The 27,711-nt window shown below is 40.3% G+C and overlaps 1 protein-coding gene across 1 annotated transcript in view; it reads left to right on the top strand.

Moving 5' to 3' along the window:
• The window catches only part of SND1 (staphylococcal nuclease and tudor domain containing 1), a 422,258-nt gene that overhangs the window by 169,802 nt on the left and 224,745 nt on the right, over positions 1–27,711 (top strand). Inside the window, exon 12 of the mRNA XM_070787306.1 lies at positions 18,047–18,147. Coding sequence (XP_070643407.1) covers positions 18,047–18,147 — 101 coding nt within the window. The remainder of the gene's footprint in view (positions 1–18,046; positions 18,148–27,711) is intronic.

Raw genomic sequence — 27,711 nt, forward strand, 5'->3', positions numbered from 1 at the left:
ACTTCACTATGCTTCAGGTGATTTGTTATTCTTTGTATTATAGAGTGATTCTCCGTTTCTCAGAGCAATTAATAAGTTATCCTAGTACTAAATAGGAAAACAAAATGAGGCAAAAATTTGGCTTTATTAAATGATGTAAGTAAACTGGTTATGAGTTCGTGTCATATTGTCATTTCTCCTTAGTGTTACCCTTAAGGTTTCCACTGATTCTAAATGATGTCCTTTTTACAATAAAGTGCATATTAACCAAAATTGATCAAAATGAATTAGGCCAGGTACATCCTCAGCAGTATTGTCATTTGTTGGTCTCTCTCCCCCCGCCCCCATTACGGGCCAGTTCTTCTAAGGACTGACTAATTTAGGGATAGGATTTACATTGGCTGCATAGCCTAGAATGTAAATTCTGATCTACATTCATTTTCTTTGTGCTAGTCTTGTCGTCACATAGTAGCATTCCCACTGCTAGGAAAAGATGGATTCCTATGCAGTTTCCGCAGATTCAAGTCTCCATCTGCATTCCCATTGGTATTTTACCCTTTGGAGCAGTGGAGTGTCTTCGTTTCTAGTAGTTCTGCTCATCTTGCTACTGTTGATCATCTTATTTCTTTAGTTCTTCACTTGGCAAAGCTTTTCAGATCTCATTCTTGACCCTTCTTCTTTGAGAGGGACCCCATTGACTGTCTTCACAGGTTAAGCATTTACCAAATATTTTCTCTGGTTTTTGGAATGTTGTAAACAATTACTATAGACTTGTAAGTTATTTTTGAAAATAGGGACGTAGGAACATGCAAGCACCAAATACAATTTTGTCAGTTGATTCTAAGCCTTCTGGAGAATTGGAGCTGGGAAGTCAAGCCTCTCCTCTCATCAGTCACACACACGCTGTGCTTTTGGTGAGTGTGACTGTTGTCACTTTAGACCACACCGTTAACCAAGATGGTCTTTTGTTCTCCTTCTGTGATTTTTGTTTGATTATAAAAACAATGTATGTTTGTTATAAGTTATAAGTTTGGAAAATATAAAAGAAAATTAAAAGTAATTCAAAGCACTGTTAGCATTTTGAGATTTTCTTTGATTCATACACACACAGATATAAATAAACCTATATGTCAATTGACAGCATCACCTGAACATTTCCTCACAAACTTAAATAAAATTTCTTGAAGTGATAATTGCAGTGGTTGTGTAATTTTATTTCATTTTAACTTTTTTGAACTATGGTGCTGTGGCTTTTTGTTTTGATAAACGTGCCATACTGTATAATCAACTAGATTCACTAGCATACAAAATCAGGCTTCTCCATGTGGCTGGATCTAACGTGAACGTGAAGTCAGTCGTGTCGGACTCTTTGTGACCCCATGGAGTGTAGCTTACCAGGCTCCTCCCTCCATGGGATTCTCCAGGCAAGAGTACTGGAGTGGGTTGCTATTTCCTTCTCCAGGGAGGGTGGATCTAAAGTTAAGGGCAAAAAAGCTTCTATTTATATATAATTTATATATAATTATAATTTGTATTTAGTAAGTCTATTCATTGATGTTGAGTGCTTTATTTACATGGGATTTGGCCATTTAAGAAGTATAATAGCTTCCCCCCTTTTAAGTCCCTTAGATTTTTCTCATTTAAAGTCAGACATCTGTTTTTTGAGATTTTAACTATTGTATTTTGAGCTTTTATTTTTTCTCCATAGATTTCATTTAGTCTAGTTCTTAATGCTTAATTTTAACCTTCTATTATTCCGATATTTTAGAGCAACTAAGCAATAGAATAGGTTTTTTTTTTTTAATTTTGTTTTTTATATTCTTGCTTATAAATCAGTAGGAGATATAGCAATAAGCTGGATAGTTTTGGAGAAAACCAGGAACAATAACCAAAGTTGGTAGTCTTTCTCAGCCTTCTCATGGATTACTCCTTCGGCCACCTGCACTGCATCATGTATTTAAGGGTAGCTTCTCAGACTTGTAAGACCTTGGGCTCTTAGACTGTAAATTTCTCCAGGCATATAACAGACCTAATTTACTGAAATGACTTTTTATTGTGGATTACTATTCTTGTAATTTCAACTTTTATTTGTAGGATTTAGTGGATATAACTGTTATTGAATTGCTGTTTAAGTTTGGGTAATTCATATAACTCCCCTGAATCTGCTTTTTCTTACATAGTAACATACACTTGCCCTAGGTAATAACTGTGATTACTTTCATTTGATTTAAAATAAAGTCATTCATTTTACTTTATGCCTTAAAAGCTCAGCTAACTAAGAGTTGGGATAAAAAGATAATCTCAATGTAATAAAAATTTTAACTTAATCATTAAAAGTAACTTACTACTGAGATATATCTTCCATTTTCAGTCTTTATAATAAGCTAGCCTGTTCCAAATTCTATGAGTTAGCTGTTTTGTATTGCAGAAGAGACCCCTCTTACATAATTTTTGGACAGATTATATAATCTTCCTGAATAACTGTCATGTTATAAATGTTATTTATGTGACTCCCCCTGCTCCACAGCCCAGCCACCTCTAAGCAGTTAAAATACAGTCTCACAGTGTTCAAGAGAATTGAAAATGTGTATTTAAAAAAATGAAAACTCTCACAGATAGATTACTGATATATTGTAGAATTATTAAAAATTGATTATATTCATTCTTTTTTTAGGTTTGGGAGTTGCTTATTAGATCAATGCCAGTTATTGGGTTGCCCAAAGAGTTTGTTTGGGTTTTTTTGTTACAGTTTATGGAAAAATCCAAGTGAATTTACTGGCCAACCCAATAATTCTTCTCTTTCCCCCCATTTGCTCCAGATTAGGGTATCTCTAACGTGCCTGTCATTTCCTATTAACTATGGGATTTTTCCCCCTAGACTTTTGAGCCTCATACCATTGGATATTTTATTGATTACTGTATTATGCTTATTGTGATATTTACTTAAAAGAATTTTTATCAGATGTCACTAATAGAATGCTCATTTTATTAAACGTTTCAATTTATAGCCTTCTGTCTGTTACAACCATTTGTTACGCAGGATCTATGTATAAGTGGGTCACTTCATTTGATTTAAACATGCCTGTGCATCTTGGTGTATCTTTTACAGAGATAATAGACAATGTATTCAATATATTATGGACCCATCCTTTCTTTTTCACCTAAGGAACCTGAAATTTTTAAAGTATATTATATGCATTACTATTCTGTTTGATTTTTCATATACATATATATATATATGAAATTTAGCATGTATATATTGCAGTTTTGTCTGTCCTTTTTGTAATGCAGTAAGTTTGATTTCTATTTCCAACACCTACTAGATGTTCTGAAATGTATTGAATGAAATGAAATGATTGGGCTTCAGACCATTCTTTTGAGATTGTTCAAGAAGTCTCTCTTTGGGGTAGTTTGCCTAAAGATCTTGGCTACTGATTGATTGCAATAAACTCTTGGTTATAGACGGATTCCTCAGTTGCTGATTTTCTAGTGTTTGGAGGTTGGTACTGTGGTATGATCCAGGTGCTTCTGTCAGGATTCTATATATGCTCACCAGGCATTTTCCTGTTACCCTCTAGACCTGCTAGAAGTTTTAGCTTAAAATTCTTTCCCACAGACTTGTCTAAACTTCTGTGGTGATGCTACAGTGGCAGAATATTGTTAAAAATCCTCATTATATTCTTAGGCTGGTCTTTTGGTGATCAGATTAGTAAATTTATAGCTCAGACAGTTATGTAATGACTAAACCAGTTTTCCTATTTTGAGTTTATCTTATGTGCTAAAAGACATGGGGACTTTTCTTTAGTAGCAGAAGAATAAAAAAATCTTTCTGTGCTAAGTTATGGAGGAGGGCTCATTGGGTCTTTCTGTTTATTCCTGTCCTTCTGTGCTGTAGAGTAATTCATCGTTCATTTTCTGCTGTGGAATTGGTGCAGGCTGGAGAGGAATTGGGTCAGCTGGTATGTAGACCATCACATAGAAACGAGCTCACATGACCCGTCAGAGAGTGATACATTGCTGTGGAAATCAAGGATGTATTCAAACAGGCTAAGTCATGAAGATAGGAGGATCCTTGAAACTGTGTTACAGTCTGGTTCATCGTGAGTGAGTGTGTGCAAGGAAACTGGAAAGCAGATGCAGCCAGTGGGAGGCTTAAAGCTTTACAGGGATTTCATACTTTGTAAGAATATTTCCATAGGTGGTATCTGTATCATTTTTGCCATTTTAAACAATGCCTGAGTGCCTGTGCTGTTTGTCCTGAGCACATGATCTGTTGGGAAGAAGATTTCTTTCCTTGGAAATGGCTGGCTGGTTGTTTGTTTGGACCATCTCCTCAAGACTTAGGCCCTGAAAGATTTCTTTTTCCTCTTAATGAGAGAGTGGTGCTTTTTATTTTTTTTAAATGGGTTTGGTTGAAGTTCTCTGAACTGGACAGGTTGGGAGATTCAAATATTTCCTTTATGTGATTTGACTCCAATGGTTTAGTTATTTGTGTTAATGATAGTAGCTTTTCTGCATATGGCATCAGATAGAGCCTTTCTTCTCTCAGCTGATTCTCAGTTATATTTTCTTGTTATAAAAAATAAGATTATTTTTTATCATTATAATGAGATTTTATTAAAGTGGTTCTCAGTGCACTTGCTGTTATGGCTGCAGTCTCAAAAGTATATTTTTATGGATAAACACAATATGGTATATGAACACACTATATACATTCTGCCGTTGAAGGAAATAAAGTACTGACATATGGAGCAACCCGGGTGAACCTGAAAGCATAATACCACGTGAAAGATGAAAGACCACTTATCGTATGTTTCCATTTAAAGGGCATGTTCAAAACAAGCAAATGGAAAGAGGCAGTAAGTAGATGGTGGTTGCCAGGGGTTGCAGAGTGAGTGCTCAGTGAGTAAAGGGTTTTTCTTCAGGATGATGAAAGTGTTCTGGAATTATAACGGTGGCGGTTGCACAGCATTGTGGATACAATGAAATTTATTAAATTGGTATACTGTTGACTGTTGGCAGAATGGCTGCTGAATGGAGGACAAGGAGTAGTTGGTGTTTCCTTCTTGATGTTATTGCTGGTTGGCGTTTTATCCAGTGAGTTAGTGGTGGGTGAGAGTGGGGATGGGGGTGGCTGCTGAAATGTGTGAAGAGTCCCCTCATTAAGAGAAGCATCTACTTGTCTAGGGATTTGCTAATTCATAGAAGTGCTTTGGATAATTACCTTTATGTTCTCATTATTAATGGGAAAGCAAGACATTTAGTTCACATGCTTGATTGATTTCACATTTGTATGTTCGCTGTCTTTTTGCTTAAGAAGATAATATCAGGTTTTGAAATTTTACTTTCCTTCTTTTTTGGAAACTAGTTCCCAATTTGTTGACTAGATGTGGTAACAGGCCTTAAACTGATATTTGCTGGCTCATACAGACGGAAGTTCTACTAATAGGAGCAGTGACAGTGGAGGCAGTTTAGTGGTACACCCAACATGCTGTCATATTTCATCACCTTCAGATTTATCTGCTGCTGTGAGACAGTGTTTCATCACCGCTAGTCCTTAAACCCTTTGCTGATCTGTGCGTTATGTTAGGGGCTTCCCTGATGGCTCAGCAGTAAAGAACCCACCTGCATGCAGGAGACGTGGGTTTGATCCCTCAGTTGGGAAGATCCCCTGCAGGAGGGCACAGCAACCCACTCCAGTATTCTTGTCTGGAGAGTCCCATGGACAGAGGAGCCTAGCGGGCTTCAGTCCATGGGGTAGTAAAGGGTTCGACATGACTGAAGTGAATGACCATGCACACACACATTATGTTAGAGCTAAAAATGGAAACCCCCTGGGTTATCATCAGCCTTTATTGACTGTACCGTGGTGATGAAGGGAGAGAGAATGAATTTGGTTTATCGGAGTAGAAAGTCTGTGTTTCTTCTCTACTAATGGGAAATAGGGTTGCAGGACATGAAACGAGGATGGAACACAGCCCTTCAATGAGTAGCCCTTGGACGGAGTAGAGGAAGAACAGCAGGGGAGTCTACTGTAAAATGTTGGTGTTAGTTAGTGGTCAGTTGGCAAAGTGGTATTTTATGTCATGCATCCTGTGAAGCATCGAGTAGCTACCTCGGCTGTAGGAAGTGCTGCAGATGGAACAAAGATGGCCAGTAGTATCAGACTTGTCAGCAATCAGCGTGCCAAAATGCAGTTCCTTGTAACGTGACAAGTCGGGGAAACATATGGCAGGCAGGTGGCGGCGGCAGCATCATTATCAGCACACAGTGAGAGTGGCAGTTCATTTGCAGATGGTGATGCCCACCTGCCACGGACACAGCGCACCACTGGGCACCCGGAAGTGTCCTTCTAGCAGTGTTCTGCAGCCCCACATCATCCTTATTGGTTGGCCTGAGTGGTGACCCTGGAATCATCCTGGGAATTAGTCGGAAATAAATGTTCAACATTGAAATCTGGTTAGAGGAGGCCAGTTGTTTTTTTTTTTTTAATTAAAGTACATGTTTCCGTTGTCTATTTTATTCCATCTACCACTGGTTTATATTTTTAACTTACCTATTTATCCTTCAAATGTAATTTAAAATCTTAGAAATTTATAATGTGGAAAGTTGAACACATACCTTTGAAGGTAAGCCCTTCTAACAGTGCTACGTAAGTTCCCCCAGATTGTTTCTAAGTATGTCCCTGAATTCCCCCAAATGAGATTACAGCTACCATTGTGTCTTTGCTTTTTAAAATTTGAAAATGTTGCCATAGCAGAAGATACAGATTTCCCTTGTTGTCAACAGCTACAGCATATTTATCGAGACATGCTTGTAATAGGGAAAAAATGGCCATGCTTACTGCCAACTTGGAACTTGGGCTAGTGCGAGAGTTCAATCACAACTTGTAATTATGCATTTGTGTTAAACCACCATGAATGCAGAGGACAGAATGCTTGTACATACATCTTTGTTTCTATAGAACTATATTCCTTGAAGTGAAACTGCCAAATTGTGAAACGTCAAAAGACACTGCATATTAAATATTAGTACAATTGCCAGTTTGACCTCAGAAGATGTACCCATTTAGGTTTCTGCCAACAGTAAAATTGCCACTTAGAGAAGCTATGAAAACTGAATGTTGATTAGATAAGAGCATGGACAACAGGGATTAAATTCAACTGGAGAACTAGGTAGAGGTGGGGGATTATGGTGGAACACAGCAGTTTCCCAGAAGTGTAGATGGACCTCCATAGATGTGTGACAGTTTTATAGGAAGAGAGTGAGCTGTAGACTACTACTCCATCCCATTCTATAGCTGCCTCTGAGAATTGGTGACACAGGTCCATCTAGTTAGACTTGTGGTACCTAGGCATGCGGCTTCAGTTGGCTGTCTTTAGGAAGCAGAAAAATAGCTATTTCATATCCTGGGAAGATGGAATGATTTGTCCTCCGTGACTGAGGCTTCTACTCTGTTGTTAGTGGGTTTGGAGACATGACTTCTAATGACTGCTGTCTGTGGGTAAACCATCTTTTTTCCTGGGAAAGTGATAGAGGTATGCTCTTGAATTCTTCAGAGATTCTGGAGTAGTCTGGGCTCTGTCTGGCTTATGTGGGTAGAATACCCCAAGTTTAAAAACACACACACAAACACATTTAATTGTTAGATGCACATTACATCAAATTTATCATCTTAACCATTTTAAAGTGTATAGTTCAGTAGTGTTAGGATATTCTCATTCTCCTGCAATCAGTCTCCATCTTGCAAAACTGAAACTATACCCATTAAACAATGACTCCCTGTTCCTGCCTGCCCCCAGCCCCAGGAACCATGATGCACTTTTTTCTTGAAGTTTGACTACTCTCAAGTACCTTATTTAAGTGGAATCATGCATTATTTCTTTTTTATGTGTGTGACTGGATTATATAATTTAACACGACATTCTCAAGACTCATTCAAATCATAGCATATGTTAGAATTTCCTTCCTTTTTAAGGCTGAAAAATATTCCATTGACCACATTTTGTTTCTTCATCAGTGAATATTTGGATTGCTTCTGCCTTTTGATAATTGTGAGTAGTGCTGCTGTGAATATAGGCTCCAAACATTTCTGAGACCTTGGATTGAATATACCCAGAATTGCTAGATTTTACAGTAATTCTATTTTTAGTTTGTTTTTTAAGAACTCGAGAAATACCTTTGCTTTGTGTCTCTATATGAGTAATGGAAATTGAAGGATTGTGAGTCTGGGAGAGGGCTTCTTTGTACAGCTGCTGAGAGGTAGCTTAGTTCAGGAATCTAGGCTGTAATTGGTCCTTTTGACCTAGGTTTAAAATCCAGTGCTAATCACCTAATTTTCTAATATATGTTTGTGGGCTGGAGACTTGGCTGTGTGAATACACGAATACTGGGTTGTGTTTTTTGTTTTTTAGAGGACCTGGATTTGAAGGAGGACACAGATGCAATCAGGATGGTCTTTGATCAGTGTTGGTGTATAGTTTCAGACACCGACCTCAGGTGTTACTGCTCTGTGCACGCTGTGCCTTTGATCGGGAAACTTCGTTTCATTTAGTAGGCCTCTATCTTCTGTGTGCAATGCTGGAAGAGGAAGGTAGTCTAAAGGAAGAAAGGCTTATGATGGTAACACCTGACTATCTTGGAATCTTTTCTTAGCAACACAACCGAGAATAATTTATGTAACAGAAGAGCTGTATCTTTGGGCTGTTTTTCTTTGTGCCATTGGCAGGTATTCCTTAAGAATTATATTTTTTCTTTATATTTCTCCTTTGAGGTCACCATACATTTCTCTTCGTCCAAGTTACCATTCTTTCACCTTACATTAACTTACCTGAGTATATATTTGTTTCCTTGGTCTGAATGACTTCTAAATGCCACCCTGTGGGCATGCTGGAGAAATAGGTATGCCCTGAACTGTGGTGGACACAGGGTGGCTTTTCTGTACTGATTTTGCAATATCCAGCCCCCAAAGCATTAGGAATTGATCAGAATTCTTGGGCATACTTGAGCTCCCACTTTGATTGCTTCAGTTTCTCAGTTTGGCTTTTTGGTGAGTGGCCTTTTCCTTGGTAGACTGGCACAGATTTGTGGAGAAGATGTAATTTAACCTTTTTGTTTTTATCCACGTCTTAAAAGCATTCTTCTTTTCCTCCAGTAATATGACTGAGATGCCTTTAAGCAAATACCCTTCCTTCATATCCTTGTGCTTCTCCTCTTAGTTTCATTATAGCTGTTGTTTTCACGACTGGGTGACATTGTGTGTATTCTACACAAAGGCATGAGTATCTCCGTATATATGTGCTGCTTGTGTGGCTGGAACTCCTCCAGGGAGAGTTCTGGACGGAGTGATTTAATTTCCCCTGACTGCTGCTGACCTTGGAAATTTTGGACACAGATGACTGTGACTGACACTTGTATAGAGGAGAAAAAAGACCCACACTCACCCTTCATCCTCCAGAGGAAGGTGGTGGAGATGGTGGCTCTGAGGAGAAGAAAGAAGAGACAGGAAGGGGACCCATGTGACAGTTTCCAGTAGTGTTTTGGGGGCCGCTGACATTCTTGGGTATGGATAGTGTGGTATGACAATTAGGTATCGGGATGAGTTAAACCATGATGCGTAAGATAATGGTTAGAACACTGATGCAAACACAGGTTGTGCTTTTCAGATGCATTTGTAGGTTTATAAGGACTTGGGAATCAAGAGCATGGGTGAAAATACTTGTAACTGTGAGGTTACTTGGAAAGGGTGGTTTCTGTTCATCTCTGATCCTCCTCAGAGTTACTTGAAATATTTTCAACAGTCAGAACTTCATCCCCTTGATGATTTTATATGTGCTTGTTACCTACCTTATGCATAAACAGTGCCTCATTTCTGACCATGTTAATGTTCTGTTTTTTGTCAGGGTGTTATCACTATTTCTAGAAATCATTGCCCAGCTCTAGTGACCTCTTACATAAAATGTTTTCACGTTTACTTGTGAATCTCATGCCTGGGTATGCTTCTAATTAAATATTTACCAAACTGAGTGTTCATCGGGAAATAGTGATGTCCACTTAAATGAATGCCTAACGTCAGGTAGAGACTCTTAGCATCTCCACAGGCCCCATCTGAAGCTGGGTTTTACCTTTCCTCTCAAAACAGATGAACGCATCTGACAAGGGGGTGGGAAGCAGTGGTTTCATTTTGTCAGAAACATTAAATAAGAGAGCTCCTTGACTCTGTGCTCATCATAGAGGTTGGGAAGCCATAGAGGTTCATGTTCCATTGATGAAAATGAAATGTGCTCAAAATTGTTCTGACTCTGGGGGAGTTGGGAAGGGTGATTGTAGATCGGAGAAAGCAACATAAATACATGTGAATAAACAGCCGGCCTTAGCACCTAATTACAATGATTTTGAAGGGGGTGTTACCAAATACATATGGCTGGGTTGGAGAGGTAGGAGAGGATCATTGCTTATGTCTCCTTTTCTTTGCAGCATAAATGTATATTTTTTTGTCAGTGTATCTGTGAAAGTGCTTTTAATTTAAGACATGCCAAAGCTAAATGATGTCCTAATGGGACATAGAGATTTCTGCTTTTGTCTGTGCTTATAAACATAAATGGTTCACATCTACCAGTTGCTCACCTTCTAGTAACACCATACTCAACAGAGGCATTAGTCATAACTACAAAAGCAGCTGTTTCTTTACCATGAGTTTCTAGTTACCATCCATTAGAATACATTGGAAACATCAAGGTGAAGAATTCTAGACTTGGGTCAGCAAATCAAGGATAAAGTTCAGCCACTGATTTGGTAGAGAAGTCACTCAAAAGTATCTTCCTCAAACATTGAACAGAATATATTCCACGATGACAGTTATAAATTGGAGGAATTTTCCTCCTTTGTGTACACATTTATTCTCACCCCTGAAATGTTTTTTAGAACTGAAAATTATGTAAATACCTTGTCTTTCTAGTCTAATTAAATAGATTTTTTTTCAGTCAGAAAATGAATAATAAACATTTTATTTTTTATACCATGTTTTTTCATATTTGGTTTGAGTATTTACAAGGATTCATAAATATAAGATAACAAAAGTTCCTGGGAGAAACTAGAGAAGGATAGAACCACTAAAGGTAGGAGCATGTATAGAGGATTGAGGCTAAGACCCTGGTCCCATAATGAACAGTCTGGGCGTGTACAGTCCAGTATTGCGACTGCAGCTGTAAGTGGCCGCACACTTGAAGTATTGCTGGTCCAGACTGGGATGTGTTTTCCTTGCACAACACACACTGGATTTCAAAGTCTTTGTCAGTGAAAGGAAAGAAACCCAATACCTTAAGAAATACTGGTTATGTGTTGATATGATAATGTTTTGGGTGTTTTGAGTTAAATCAGAAATACTTTTAAAAATCAACTTTCTGTTTCTCTAATATCACTGGTAGCCCAGCTGGTAAAGAATCCACCTTCAATGCAGGAGACCCTGGTTTGATTCCTGGGTCAGGAAGATCCCATGGGGAAGGGAGAGACTACCCAATCCAGTGTTCTTGGGCTTCCCTGGTGGCTCAGATGGTAAAGAATCCGCCTGCAGTGTGGGAGACCTGGGTCCGATCCCCAGGTTGGGAAGACGCCCTGGAGGAGGGTATGGAAACCCACTCCAATATTCTATCCTGGAGAATCCCCATGGACAGACGAGCCTGTCGGTCTCTAGTCCATGGGGTTGCAAAGAGTCGAACACGACTGATGGACTAAGCACAGCACAGAAGATGTCAGTGTACATATGTTGCCCTCATTTGTGACTCTTGTTGTTGTTTCCTGAACAACAAAGGTCCGTTTGACATCTCCTTGTGAGAGTTTAGCTTGTGTCCTAGTAGATAGCTGAGCTGGGGATCAGCATGCCCAGAAGCAGGACCAAGGGACCCCTTGACAGTTTTGTTAGATGCTCATCTGTATTTAGATGAATGAGTAACTAAAATGTGTTTCAGATTTTAAGAAGATAATCTCTGATACTTTTAAAATAATTATGTACGCTATTTGTTAGCAGGGAGAAAAGATCAAGAATGCCTAAATTAAATATTGTCCTGTTATGCCCAGAGCAGATGCCAACTTGGTTGCTCTCTGTTTGTTGATCTTCCTGATTTTGTAAGGCAAGGAGCATCCTCCCCAAACACCTCTGGTTAGCCTATTAGTTGAGTTGATTCCCCACACTCTGCTTCAATTATCTTTGGTAAATACAATCTCCAAACTAGTACCTGCCGATTAACCGGGAGAGTGTCTAAATAAGTACTAAATAGTGTATCATTCTTTAAAATAAGTCCTATTTATCTGTAAGTTGGGATAAATATGGATGAGGTACATACTCTTGTTTGCTGTGGCTCCTTAAGGAGAACAGTGTATTTAATTGAGTTCTGCCTAATGACTTAAAGCCAACATGCGCCTTATTTATGCATATATGTATGTGTGCATGTATTTATGTATTTATCTTGCAGACACTTATCACCTACCCTGTACCAGGCTCTCCTCCAAGAAAATCAGTATGTTTGTCTAAAAATAACTGACACATAGAGCTTATTATGAGTCAGGCCCTGCTCTAAATGTTTCATGTATATTAATGCATTTCTCTTCTAACGATGAGATAGGTAGAGTTATCCATGTTCAACTGAAGCCAGAAGTGAGGTTACTTCTCCAAGTTCACAGAGTTCAGAGGTAGAATTGCTGGGAACCAAACCTGCAACCCTCCTGATAGCTCAGTTGGTAAAGAATCTGCCTGCAATACAGGAGACCCCGGTTCAGTTCCTGGGTTGGGAAGAACCCCTGGAGAAGGTTTTAGACTACGCACTCCAGTATTCTTAGGCTTCCCTTGTGGCTCAGCTGGTAAAGAATCCGCCTGCAATGCGGGAAACCTGGGTTTGATCCCTGGGTTGGGAAGATCCCCTGGAGAAGGGAAAGGCTAGCCACTCCAGTATTCTGGCCTGGAGAATCCCATGGACTGTATAGTCCATAGGGTCCCAAAGAGTCAGACACGACTGAGCTACTTTCACTTTCAAACCCGCAGCCAAGTGGCTGCCAGAGCCCGTACTCTTACTCAAGCTGTTGAAATACTTTATTCTACTTACTTTTATCTGCCTGCTGCCTTAGCCAGACTTGCCCAGATGATGTGTTTTCTGTTTCCGTCATGAGGATGACAGGTCACATGAGAGCCTTTTTTGTGAGGCAGGGTATTTTTTTTTTTAACATCTCTTTGTGGGTTTATGATTGGCCATGTGGAATAGTGGATGGGATTATATAGTAATAGCCTCATGTAACAGCCCAGATTCAGGCTTTGGCCTGGAAATGTTAGGTATCTCTTATGCGCTGGCCTTCAGATTATCATCAGCATGAACAAGTCTGTGGAGTTCTTCGGTGGTTTGACGGTACTGAAGTATGACGATACTACTCACTCACCATCTAGTGAATGATTAGTTTCATGAAGGGTATCCATAGATGGAATTCCTTAGGTGTGACCTGAGTGTTTTCTGTTAATACTAAGCTGTTTCCAGACTTTATATGAGATTGGGATACAAATTTGGTTTTAAGTTCTCATCTTAGTTCTCTGAAGGGTCTTTGAAATTGTTTTCAAGGAGAATTCCACAATGGACCATGGAGGAATCAGATTGCCTGCTACCCTTTCTTTTTCTCTGAGAGCTTCTTTGGAAAAAAAAAAGTAATATGCAGAATTACACTTTTCTTAATTTAAAGCTTTATCCCAATTTCAAAATATTTCTTCCCTCCTTCCTGCTTTAATATATAGAACAGAATGGTCAACAGCTAGACCATGTGGTCCTAACCATCTCATTTAGTGTCCTTCAGAATTTTATGTCTGGAAAGGTTCCTGATTACATGTATCCATTCATCAAAATATTATTCACTACATATACTCCTTTTGAACTGTGGTATTGGAGAAGACTCTTGAGAGTCCCTTGGACTGCAAGGAAATCCAACCAGTCCATTCTGAAGGAGATCAGCCCTGGGATTTCTTTGGAAGGAATGATGCTAAAGCTGGAACTCCAGTACTTTGGCCCCCTCATGTGAAGAGTTGACTCATTGGAAAAGACTCTGATGCTGGGAGGGATTAGGGGCAAGAGGAGAAGGGGACGACAGAGGATGAGATGGTTGGATGGCATCACTGACTTGATGGACGTGAGTCTGAGTGAACTCCGGGAGTTGGTGATGGACAGGGAGGCCTGGCGTGCTGCGATTCATGAAGTCACTAAGAGTCGGACACGACTGAGCGACTGATCTGATATACACTCCTACTGTATAAACCATGTGATGCTATGTAGCACACAGTGTCTGGCTAAATTGTCTTCTAGGATTCTCGAGTTCAGTGATGCTCTGAAGTTCTAGTCTAGTGCTCTCATTTACCAAGTGAATTGCCTAAGAAAAGTGAGGCCCAGGGAGGTGATGTATGACTCATTCATAAGAGAATGACAGGTGGAATCAGCAGGGAGCTGTGGACTCCTTGTGGTCCTTGCTGTAAAGAGGGCCAGGCCCTCCCCTTGTGTCCCGTACGTGTAAATTCTTGCATATACCCAATGTTCCAGGAGCATCTTTGCTGGAAAAATGAGGGAAACGTTTGCAATAACCCAGTACTTCTTTTCAACTCATGCCATCCCATATGTAACCACCCACAAGCACAAAATTCAGGTTGTTATTATTCAGATGAAGACTTTGCTAAGATCTGCCATTGTTTAATTGAAACTGCTCTTTATCAAGTGATTGACAAGTCAGGGATGAGTATCTGGAGATGAGAAACTCCAAGGCAGGAGAGCAGAGCTCAGACTCCCCAGGAGAGGGACATAAATGCTAATTACACGTTGACTTTAATTCTTGGTTTGTCATAGCTGTCTGCAGGTGTGCGTCGTGGCTGTGGGCTATTCTCAGGGCCTCATTTGTATTTGAGATTTTCTTTAATAATGTTACCTCCCCCAATGAGCTCTTTAATCTCTGCCTTTCAGTTCTTTCTCTAGATAGAGGAAAAAATTAATTGGCAGGTGAATGTAGAATGTAGTTACTAGTTCTTTCGCTGATTGAAGTTGAAAGATTTGGAAGAGTGGGGTTGATTTCCTTTGAAGACAGTTTGGGGATAGCATGCCTTTGGCCTGGCAGATGAGATGGGGAGCTGTTCCTTGCCAATACACCCCTCAGCACAACCATCACCACCACTACTCACGTAGCCTTCCTGGTGAACTAGCATGATTTCTGGGGAGAGAGCTGATGTTACTGTGTGCCACGTGCTTGCGCTGATGAGCCGCTGCCCCACTCCCGTCTCCTGAGGAGGAGGCCTGTCATTGGCAGATGCAAGGTAACCTTGAGATTCACTGAGTTTATTTTTAAGCAGGATGAATTATTTTTTCCCCCTGGTAGTGAAACTGAGGACTTGAGCTTGTTACTAGATGGATTGGGTGAAAACACAAAAATAGGTGAACATCTCTACATACTTTTTGACTTGCCCCCTGAATGCCCCAAATTGGACCATACCCTACTGGGCCCTGAGTTACTTCATGTACTCCTGGGTGGGTACTCTTGAGGTTTAGCTCCTGTTCAGTGCTAATTTCCTGCGTGATTTTTGCCATAACTTCAACAGGTATCCCAGCCTCTTCCTTCTCCCAGAGGTTAATCATCCGCCCTTGCCAGAGGAGAGTTGCCAGAGGGGTTGGTCAGAATAAATAGCATGCAGAGGACTCTTTCCCTTCCAGGGATTGGAGTCAGCTGTGCTTCTGTGTGTGTAGACCGCCCATTCCTTGCCCTCTGGGCTCTAACAACTCTGATCAGCTGCATGTGGGGCAACTCTGAAAACCTCTTTGTTGGTAGTTTTTCAACCCTGCCCCTACCCCGACTCCCTGTCTGTTCACATTCCTCACATTTATCCATCTCCTTAGCTTGGACAAAGTGATAAGGCTGAGCAGTAATGTCAGTGTGGACATCTGACCTAAGGAGTCCTCTTTATGATTTCTTTTGAGTTGTTGTATTATGACAGTACTTCTCATGAGAAAGATTTGCCTTGCCGTCAGCCCTTAATTGGCTTTCTCACTGATAGGGCTTCTTGTTGCTTTTAAAACGTGATTAGGTAGAGTGAGTGATCTGACAGTCAGAATTTGGAGGCAGCTGTTCTTCTGAAAATTTCCATATTCATTTTTAAAATGGATTTTTGAGGAGCAGGCAGTTTGAAGGGATTTTGGTGGTGCTCACCAGCAGTCTGGTTGATGCTCATACATCATGTTGTCTTCAAGTATCTCAGTGAGAACCAAAGTGGTTTTTAGGAAAGGTGATTCTGGACTTTGAGACTGTGAGGATGGCCTCAGGGTGCTTGACTCCTCAGTACAGGTATATAAGCTTGGCCATGACCAAAGTCAAGTATATGCCTTCATGCTGTAATGCGGCTCTGTGTGTTTCCTGATGGACACAGCATGCCGCTTTGCTTCCACACACAAACATGGTCATCTTGAAAGGCTTCATAAAGAAAAAGCATTGCTCGGCGTGTTTGTGTCCCTATGTTTTGTATATACTAGGATTAGCCCAGTATTAAAGGTTCTTCTGGTCCAGTCCGTCCTGCTCCCACCCCACCCCCCAAATTTCCCAAGTCCGCCCCTATTGGTATTCAGTGTAGTCAGCTGTGTCGTTTTGATTCTTCTTAACTTGGGCCTTGAGAACTATGGCAGACTGAAACTCCGTGTAGTTATTCTCTTGAGGCATTTCATGTTTTTAAACAGATTTTCAAAGTAGTCCGAAAAGGTTAGAGAGCTGCTTTACCAAAATGTCTAGGAATCCTCCAGGAATATTCCAGATTTCTTCTCTGTTGACTGAAGTTTATGTAGGACCTTAAAGGTTCAGCCATTTGTCCTTCTCTCTTGACATCAGTCATCTTTTAGGTTCTATAGCATCAATTAGACTCAAAGCAGAATTGAGCAGAAAGTAAAGAGAATTTCCTTGTCCCACCCGCCCCCAGCCATGTACTTCCTCCTCTGTTATCAGTAGACCCCCTCCAGAGTGGTATATTTGTTACAATTGGTGAGCTTACCTGGACACACCATCATCCACAGTCCATTATTGACTTGGGTTCACTCTTGGTGTTCTGCATTGTATGGATTTTGACAAATGTGGAATGACATGTATCCATCATTATGGTATAATCCAGAATAGCTTCACTGCTGTCAAAATCCTGCCCCCACATCTGTTCATCCTGTCTCATCCTGCTAACCCCTGGCAATGACTGATCTTTTTACTGTCTCCCACATTTTTGCATTTTCCAGAATGTCACAGTTGGAATCATACAATAGATAGCCGTTCGATGGGCATTTTTCTCTTAGCAATGTGTATTTCAGATTGCTCCATGTCTCTTCATGGCTTGACAGCTCATTCTTTTTAAGTGCTGAATAGTATTCAGTTGTGTTCATGAACCACAGTTTCTTTACTCACTTACTGAAGAACATATTGGTTGCTTTCAAGTTTTGGCATTTATGTATAAAGCTACCAGAAACATCCAAGTGCAAGTTTTTGTGTGGAAATAAGTTTTTAACTGGTGGAACGTATGGTAAAAGTTTGTTCTATATAAAACCATTGCTCAGAGTGGCTGTACTGTTTTGCATTCCCAGTAATGGTGAACGAGAATTCCATTTGTTCCATACCCTCACCTCTGTTTGTTGTCAGTGTGTTGAATTTTGGCTATTCTAATCGACGTGTTAATAGTTGTCTCAGTTTGCATTTCCCCAATTACACATGTGGGGCATATTTTCATATGCTTGTCATCTGTATGTCTTCTTTGATAAGATATCCAAGTCTTTTACCCACTGTAACATTGGGATTTTGATTTTCTTACCGTGGAGGTTTAAGAGTTCTTCCTATATTTTGGATACTATAGTCCTTTATCCAAGATGGCTTTTGGAGGTGTTTTCTCCCGGTGTGTGGTTCAGCTTTCAGTTGTTTTTTTAAAATCTTAGACCCACAAAGTCGTACCGTGAGTGAGCTTTTACAGCCAGCACACAGGGCTGCTAGTGAGCTGTGTTGCAAATTCTCAACCTTAATTACCTTGATTTCTTGTTTTCAGGTCAATGTGACTGTGGACTACATTAGACCAGCCAGCCCAGCCACAGATACGGTGCCCGCCTTTTCAGAGCGTACCTGTGCCACCGTCACCATTGGAGGAATGTGAGTGTTCTGGCTGGTAGCAACTTGACCATGGCTGGGAGTTTTTTCTCTTCTCATTGATATCTCTCCCCCCTTTCACCCCGATTTGCTTTCTGTCACTCCTAACACAGCGGCTTGTGATTGTTCTGTCCCGGTGTAGCACTTTGTTTGCAGCGTACTTCATAATTGTTCACTAGTTAATCATATATTTTCATTATTGTCATTATTTAAGATTTATTGGGCTCTGTGTCCTTGGCACTATGTAGCATTCATTATTACTGTTAATAATGCCATTTATTGAGTGTCAATCAGGCCCTTAGGTACTATGCAAAATTAGAAAGATTCTCTGTGTATTAGTTTAGGAAGTTTAATTGTAGGCCAGAAAAAGAAGAGAGGTTAATTGGACATTTTCTTTGAATAGACGTATGTAATCAGTAGATGACAGGGTCTTCCTCTTGTGTTCCACTGGCTATACCCTGGTTATGTTCCAGAGTCTCTTGGGAGCTTGGTTGACGAGCAGCCTTCCAAGGAGGTATCTGATGGGGGCAGGAGGAAGCCCGCTGGGCCATGCTTCCACAGTAAATATTAAAACAATCAGTCAGTCCCCAGTAGCAATTCTTACTCTGCATAAAGTATACCCACATGCTAATTGTCTCCTTCTCTATTTAACAGTCTTAAATGGTGTTTGTTACCAAACTGGTATTTTGCTTTTGTTTTAAAAGGAGGCATGGTGGAAGGGAAGAAAAGAGTAGGTTTCTCATCAAAACAGGGATTGTCTTATTGCAAGTACAATGGAGCCCATTGGGAGAAACACCTTTCTCTAAGCTATAGCCTGTCTCTGACAGGAAGGGTATGGTAGCTAATGTGCTTTCCAGAAGCTCTCCTACCACACAGGAGCTCCTCCCGTCCACATTCCAAACCCGCACTGCCCCGCTCCCCGCCCCGCCCCCTTCCTGTTGTCACTTCGGAAATAAGTATTTTTAGGTGCTGTTACCACTCCTGTACCTGTCAATGTTGTTGACGTTCACTCAGCAATCAGGGGCTTCACTTTTGCCGAGAGGAACTGAATATAGGATTTTGATGTCATTATCTTAACACCATCACAGGCGTTGGGTTATTTTTAGAAGCAGGTTCTTAAGAAATTTGATAATGTTTTCAGAATGGGGAAAACTGGGAAATATTTTGCTCATTCTTCTATCTGTCTAATTTGCAGTAATGATTATTACTAATTTGTCACCAGTTCTTAGGAGTTCAGTACATGCTTTCCTCCTGTGGAGAGCCGGAAAGTGAGTATTCCCCTAGACAGATTTAAGATTTTTGCTGCCACAGACAGGAGTCCTCTCCAATAACTAACTGCTCCTCCTGTCTACCTGTGGTAAAGACAACACCACTGTGGTCAAAACGCACATCTTCTTGGCAGATGGTTCCTATTCATGCTTATCTAATGGCCCATTAGAGTGGAGGGACTTTTTTTTTTGGTTACCACTGAGGTATATTTTCAAAATTTATGCTGCTTAAAATTAGATATTCTGAAAGTGTTCTTGTAGGGAGTTAACCTTGACCTTTCTCTCTCCCTGTTGTCATAAGATGGTATTTGATTTACCAAAGTCCTTACCTCGAATTAGACCAGCCTGGCAGGGTACTTGGGGTGCCCTGCTATTCAGGGCATTCCAAATACTACTGTAGGAAAGTTGAGGTATGAATAATACCAATATGCAAATACTCAACTTAGATTTTAAAATTATATTGAAAGTCTCCTGATTTTAATAGTTTTTTTTGATAACATTGGCTAAAACAGAGGATTTATGTTTTTATCCCAAATGTTTTAATTCCATTTTTAACATAATGAGTTAAATACACTGAGTTTCCTCATGGATTTGTTTCTACTAAACTCGACTGTCTTGAGTAAATTACTGGGCAGTAATTGGGAGAAATGTGAGGATAGCCTAATGTCATTGAGACCAAACTTCACTAGATAGTAAGCTCCCTGAAGATAGGGATTATTGTCTCTTTTATTCCGTGCTGTAGTTCGTAGGAGTTCAATAAATATGTGAGTTATTTGTTTATTATATTGCAGTGTCCCTTTATGAAATAAAATAGGGAGTGCTTAGATGTCTCATCAGAGAAGGCAATGGCACCCCACTCCAGTACTCTCGTCTGGAAAATCCCATGGATGGAGGAATCTGGTAGGCTGTAGTCCATGGGGTCGCTAAGAGTCAGACATGACTGAGTGACTTCCCTTTCACTTTTCACTTTTCTGCATTGGAGAAGGAAATGGCAACCCACTCCAGTGTTCTTGCCTGGAGAATCCCAGGGACGGGGGAGCCTGGTGGGCTGCCGTCTATGGGGTCACACAGAGTCGGACACAACTGAAGTGACTTAGCAGTAGCAGATGTCTCATAACCTGGGACAGCTGTTTCTTCTGAGCTACAAGTTGGCTTTAATCTGATAAATATATACATTAAAAAACTTGTATCTGATCCAGTAGTTTTCCCTGTTTATTTGGTTATTGGAAAGTCTGTGCCAAAAATGTGCTGTGCTTAGTTGCTCAGTCGTTTCTGACTCTTTGCGAACCAGTGGACTGTAGCCCACCAGGCTCTTCTGTCCATGGGGATTATCCAGGCAAGAATACCGGAGTGGGTTGCCATGCTCTCCGCCAGGGGATCTGCCCAACCTAGGAATTGAACCCAGGTCTCACACATAGGCAGATTCATTACCATCTGAGCTACCAGGGAAGCCCGTGCCAAAGATAGGGTGCCTCTAGAAAATGTATCTGATAGCATGCTTCTGATGTTTGGGTCTTTCTCAAGGCTTCTCTTTAGTTTCCTATGGCCTTGATTTTGTTTTCATTTTTCCCTCAGTTTTCTCTGCTTAAATCATTCCAATACTACTGTGGGAAAGTTGAGGTATGAATGATACCAATATCCAAATACTCAGCTTAGATTCAGAATTATATCAAATGCTTCCTGATTTTAATAGTTATTTGAAAGCATTGTCTAGAGCAGAGGATTTATTCTTTTTATCCCAAATGTTTTAATTCCATTTTTAACATAAAAATGTACTTACATCTCCAAATCTTTGATGTGTGATATCCTGGTGGATTAAATAACTTCTATGGAATGATGACTTAAAAATACTACTTACGGAACCCTAGGTCTTTGTGATTTACATCTCCCTCCTCTGTCATACTTTTCCTGCTCTAATTTTTGCACATTTTGTTGCCATTTAAAAGCCACGCCTCTTACTAAACCTTTTGCAACAACTTGTTTTTGTAAAGGCTTATTCTGTTTGTACTCATATTTCAATATTTAGTGAGATACATAATAAAAATGACCAGTAGAAATCCGGGGACGGAAACAGATTGGGACAGAAGTGCCCAGGTGTGTTTGAGCAGACCTCAGGTACTAACTGGTGTCAGCCTGTGGGTTTTGAGGAGGTCGTAGAATGTGCGGGTCAGTTAAGCAAAGGCTGCTGGGGGAGCTTGTCTAGTAATGCACCACGTCTCTTGTGACAGGCTTTAGACTTTGTTCAACGTTGAGAGATGCAGTAGAATTAAGAAAAGATGAGTGCTATGTCTGTCATTACCTGTAGGCTGGTACCCCTTCATATTGGCCGTTGTAGTGTCTAGAGGCTTTCTCTTTCGTCACAGGATCAGCTGTGAATCTCTGATTGTCCAGTAGCTCTTCTCCAACTGCTCATTCCAGGGAAGGGGAAAGAAGAGGCAGATGAGATGGCCTCTTTGAGGGTTATTTCAAAGGAGATGTTTTTCAGTGGATTTCACATGCGCAAATGTGTGAACTGGCCCTGTCCTCAGTAGGGCTCTGGCAGCCCTCCCATGCTTTCTTTTGCTGTGTGGAGCGGCGGCGAGTTGCATGGCGTTTGGGAGGCCCCTCTCTTGCCCTCTGGGGAACGAATGAAAATGAGGTTCATCATTCCTCTAATAGATTAAATTTTTTTTTCTTGATTAACTTCACTCAAGTTGGTGAGAGTTGTTACCTTTTAATCAAAGCAGTTTAAATAAAAAATTAAAAGATCAAACTTTGAGTTGTTCTCATTCTCTGGCTCCCAGGTTGGGAATTAGCTGATCCTTTTAGGCCTGGACTGTGACAGGAAGCTGTCAAGATGGTGCTTCCTGTTAATTACTTTTTATTGTATTTAAGACACTTAAATAACTCTTCTTGTGATTTAGTCTTCTATGTAATTAGCTTCAGTGATTAAAATCTCATTCTTCCGTTATTGCCAGAGCCTTCATGAAGAGCAAGTTTTGTGGGGTGACCTTTACTTGTGCTGGACTTCACAATTACTTTGAGCTCCAGTTTGGCAAATTCATAGTATCTATTAGCTGATTGCCCATGTCTGCTTACACATCACGTTTTCAAAAAAAAAAAAAAAAGTTTTTTGTTCACGTTTATAAAGGGACACCTAACTTGGGATCCAGCTTCACACCTGCACACTCATAATCACCACCACCCCATCCACTATCCATGGAAAATTGTCACGTATCCAGTAGGTACAGTGTCACTGAGGTATTGCCCCATTGCTTCTCATTAAGTTAAAATATTTCACAATAATATTAGACATTTTTCCATTTTGGAGAAGTGAAAGATGGCAGAGATGGAAGTGTGGAGTAAGAGCAGTTGGAAAATGCCTATTTTCTGCACAAGGTCAGTTTTTGGAGAGGTGATTTGAGTTTTATAACAGTGATTTTTAAAACATTGTTGTAACTTCTGCTCCTGACTGCAAAGCTTTGCTCCCTTCAAAGGTACTACTGTCCAGCTTAATGCAGCGTGGGGTCCTTACTACCAGAGATGCTGTGGGACATCTTAGTTACCTCTTTTGTAATGACTGTCATCTAGCAGGTGTGAAGCCATCTTTATGAACTTCCTTTGTGGCTCTTTGACTTCTTCATAGATAGTTTGCCTTTCTTATGTTTATTTAAATCAGACCATTACTTACAAGGAATCAGACTTCTTTTGCTTTTTTTCATTCTGGTTCCAGCTTGCAGGCATACTTCCTCAGCTGTCCTGTTAGTCACTGAGCATGAGGTTAAGATCTTCTCCTTCTAGAATAGTTCTTTTCTAATCTTAGTTCAGTTTTTCTCAGCCATAGTAGGAAGCCATGTCATACCACCCTTAGTTTTTCGGGCTTGAGTTCTGTAGCTGTAAGGCTTTTGCTGTCTAGTCAAATCTTAAAACATACTAATGTCTGAGCTAGTTTAATACATTGGTGTGTCTTAAAGCATACTAATGTTTTCTTAGCTGAACATAGCTGAAGTCAATTTCAGTCCTAGTGTTCTTCCTCACCAAGTGGCCCACAGTGTCCTGAAGAGGTCTTCTTTCAATAACCGACATAGTATTAATGTCAGTGTCTCAGCCAGGAGATAGCATCTGGGTTGTAGCCACCTCTTCTCTGCACAGATTTATTGCTTACAGTTCATCTACTTTAGTGGACTCCCTTACTCCATCCTTTTCCTACTTTGAAGGAGAAAGAAGACATCAGAAGAACCATTCCTTTTCTCCTCCCCCTGAACCCCCTAACACCTAAATCATAAACACTTAACCAACCTTCACTTCTCAAAAGAGCACCTTAGATTGTTTTCTCAACCTCACAGGCTGCTTGATTTATATAATTGTGCTACTTCTGCCATGTGGAGTAATGGAATTATGCCTGTTCACCATCCTTAAGACACTGGAAGCATCTGTGTCATTTGGCTTAGAATACTTTGGAAAGAATAGTTAAATAATTTCACCTGTCTCCTGCTAGCTTGAGCATAGTCATCATTTTAAGAGAATGGCCCCATAAAGCACCATAAGAAGGAACTTGGTTTTTGCAAAGGGTTCAGGTGGGAGTCAGGAGAACACTTCAATTTTAGTTGGATCTTACATTTTGTAGCCATCTATATGTGGGACTGTCATGCTGCTGAGCCTTTTTTTCTTGCTTGCTTTAAAGCCCTGATGCTTTCAGATTCTTGTATTACCCTCATCACTATATGGAAGTTCAATTAAGCTTTACATAATGGAGCACTTGGCTCTTATAAATCAGCCAGATCCTTTGTTGAGCAATGTGTGTTCTTTCACTTTTTTCCCCTCAGCATTGGTTGTAGAATATCAAGTACTGGGTGACAGTGTTTACTGAGCGGATCATCAGGAAACTCCCTCATCGGTTTCACAAAGTATACCATGGAGTTTCCAAAGTGTATCATGGGAGAAAATGAGGCTTTTCTCCAAATAAGAGGAGCTCATCCTCAGGGAGGACCATTCTGGAGTACCTAGAGAGATGGATAAAGGTGTTCAAAATCATGCGTTAAAGGCCCTGTTTGGAAAAAGTAGGAATGCTGTCCATTTCATTTCTGTGGGCCCTAAAAATACCTCAGCGAGGGTCTGGTCCCCCACAAGAGACGAGTTGCTGCTCCTGTCTGCTATGAACAGTAAACTTATCAGTTATTCATCAGATACTTGCTGAGCACCTACTGTGTGTCAGGCACTGGGAATATAGCCGTGAGCATTTCCCTGTGCTACGTCTTCCTGGCTACACTTCATTCTTGGGAACCTTCTTGCCTCTGGTGTCTGAGACAACAAGAGTCCTTAAGGATATTCACTGACTTTGCTGCCCCCCAGCAAATCTTTGCTTGGCTAGATTTTGACTTTAAGAAACATAAGTGACTTTATATAAACAATACCTGAAAAGGCTCTTCTCTATTCAGGTCTTGCCTTGGACTTTTAGCAAATTTACCACTCAGAAACAGGTTAAAATGAAAGATAATCCCTGTTATATCTTTATTTTTAGTTGAGTCGATAACTGAACCTGTCAGTAGACAAAATGAAATGCTCAAGCAACTACCCATTGCAGGCGCTTTGCCCTTTTCCCCTCATATCCCATTCCTGACTCACTCGGCGCTGATGGACTTCTGCGAGTCTGACAGTTTGTTATGACTCCCCTCTCTCTCCATGCTCCTAAAGACCTGCTTATCTTATTCCTGCCTCACTTGGCAGAGGAAGGACCCAATACTAACTTCCTAACAGAGTCTGCTTCTCACTTTTGTGGATGGTTATCCTTATAACTATAAATTAACACTGCTGTTGCTGCTGCTGCTACTGCTAAGTCACGTCAGTCATGTGGGACTCCATAGATCGCGGCCCACCAGGCTCCCCTCCCTGGGATTCTCCAGGCAAACATGCTAAAGTGGGTTGCCATTTCCTTCTCTAGTGCATGAAAGTGAAAAGTGAAAGTGAGGTTGCTTAACACTACTAGATTTTAAAATTTTTAGTTTTAAACTATGTGTTTTTACTTTGTTTTAGTATTTGCACTGTAATTTCTACTCTTTAACCCCTAGTTATATTTGTTTTGTGTGGGTGTGCTCAGTTGTGTGTGTCTCTTTGCGACCCTGTGGACTGTAGCTGCCAGACTCCTCTGTCCATGGGATTTCCCTGGCAAGAATACTGGAGCAGGATGCCATTTCCTACTCCAGGGGATCTTCGCAACACAGGAATCGAAACCACATCTCTTGCATCTCCTACATTGGCAGGCAGATTCTTTAACACTGCGCCGCCTGGGTTTTACCAGTGGTAAACTTATAATGTTCAGTTTCTGTTTCTGAGTAACTTTACATAGTATCTCTGTACTGCTCACTCTGAAAGATTAGGAAATTATAGTGGTTATACTTCTTAAAGAGGTTTTATTTTTTGGTTTTATCAAGATGGGCTTCCCCGATGACTCAGTGGATAAAAAATCCACATGCAGTGCAGGAGATACAGGAGACATGGGTTCAACCCCTGGGTTGGGAGATCTCCTGGAGGAGGAAAGGGCAACCTACTCCAGTACTCTCGCCTGAAAAGTCCCATGGACAGAGGAGCCTGGTGGGCTCCAGTACAAAGGGTCACAAAGAGGCGGACGTGACTGAGCAACAAAGCACACAGCATAGCGCTTATTCAGTTTCTCCTCTTTCAGTGTAATTGTCTTCTAACCTTTGCTTGTAAGTTGATCATAAATATTTAAAACCTGTCTCCCATCTCCATAGCTGTTAGAATTGTGTGTTACTGTTGGAACAAAAGACACAGAGTGATTAGTCCTGTAGAAAAGGAACTCTGCCTGTAAATGCAAAGAGAAATGCTGAATTAGTTAAAGATCTGCTCAGTAACACTGTCACCCAATACATTAATTCTGTGTCTGTATTTCCTTCTTCATATACATTTCTTTATATGCAGTTGCCATTGTATCTCAAGTCATTCTTTTTGTGGTTTTTCCTCTCATTTGTTGAAGAACCTTGATTTTTCTCATGTGTTGGGTGGTCAAATTTCTGAATGTCTGCAATGTCTAAATATTTTTGCATACATTCTTATTTGTTAGTGTTATTATAAAATTGTAGCTTGAAAATTGTTTTCCTAAAAACTTTGAAGGCATTGTGCTCTGTTGCTTCAACAGTGTTTTTAAGAAATCCAATTTCTCTTTCTTTAAATGTAACTTTTTTTCCTCCTGGCTTTGGAATTGTTCTTACAGTTTCCCATTAATTGGTTTTCTGAAATTTTATCAACATATTTCTATGTCTGTCTTTTTTTGCTTCGAACTCAATTGTCTTTTCCATTCTGAACACCAAAACATTTTTTTTTGTTGTTGTTACTTCTTGAATTATTTTCTTTCTCTCTTTTGCTACATTGTATCTTATGCTTCATATATCTGACTTTTCTTCCTAATATTTAAGACCTCCTTTGCATTTTTGTTCTATGTTCAAGATGTCTTCATTTTTGCCTCTTGCTTAGTCAGCCAGCCATGTATGTTGATTGATTTACATTCGTAACCATCTCTTGTTCCTTCATCTCACTCATTCGTATACTTACTTGTTAATTCATAAACTCAGTATTTCGAGAGTGCCTGGTGTGTACTAAGCACCAGGAATATATCATTGTTCTAAAATGGAAATGATTTGTATCCCATGAAATTTACATACTAGTCTCTTAATCAAACCCATTTTACTTTTTAATTGCAGCACTCACATTTAAATTTTCTGTTCTTTAAGTACTCTATTTTAATAGCATCCTCTTCTTAGTCTATGAATATAATATTTTCTCTATCTCTGAGAATCTTATTTAAAAATTAAACACCTCTTCCAGCTTTCCCCCATGACTAAATGTTCTTTACTTTGTTCTTTTACTTTCTTAAGTCCTCAAGCATTGTGTGAACCTTGACCTATATTTATGAAGGAAGGACCAAGTTGGAGTTGGCACAGCTGTTCCTCTGCAGTTGTTTGTGTCTCGCAGACATCTCTGTCATAAAAAAGTCATAGGAGAGCAGAAAGTATCAGAGGGAGACTTCCTTATATGGTGCCTGAAAGTGGAGCTGGAACACAGAGGAAGCAGGCAGATTGCAGACCCCACCGAGACTGTCAAAGCTTGGGGGCTTTCATCACCTGTTAGGGAGCCTTAGTGTATTTTCCTGGCCTATAAGTTTGAGGGGTGGGGAGCAGAGATAGGGTGGGTCTGTGCTGTGTTCAGCCACCTCTCTCTAAATGTTATGCCTCGGCTTTACTTTCAGGCCACACAATCCATCTAAATCACCTGCCCTCTGTTCTACTAGGACATATGTTTCTTT

Source organism: Bos indicus, chromosome 4, assembly GCF_029378745.1.
Source record: "Bos indicus isolate NIAB-ARS_2022 breed Sahiwal x Tharparkar chromosome 4, NIAB-ARS_B.indTharparkar_mat_pri_1.0, whole genome shotgun sequence".
Classification (NCBI taxonomy): domain Eukaryota; kingdom Metazoa; phylum Chordata; class Mammalia; order Artiodactyla; family Bovidae; genus Bos; species Bos indicus.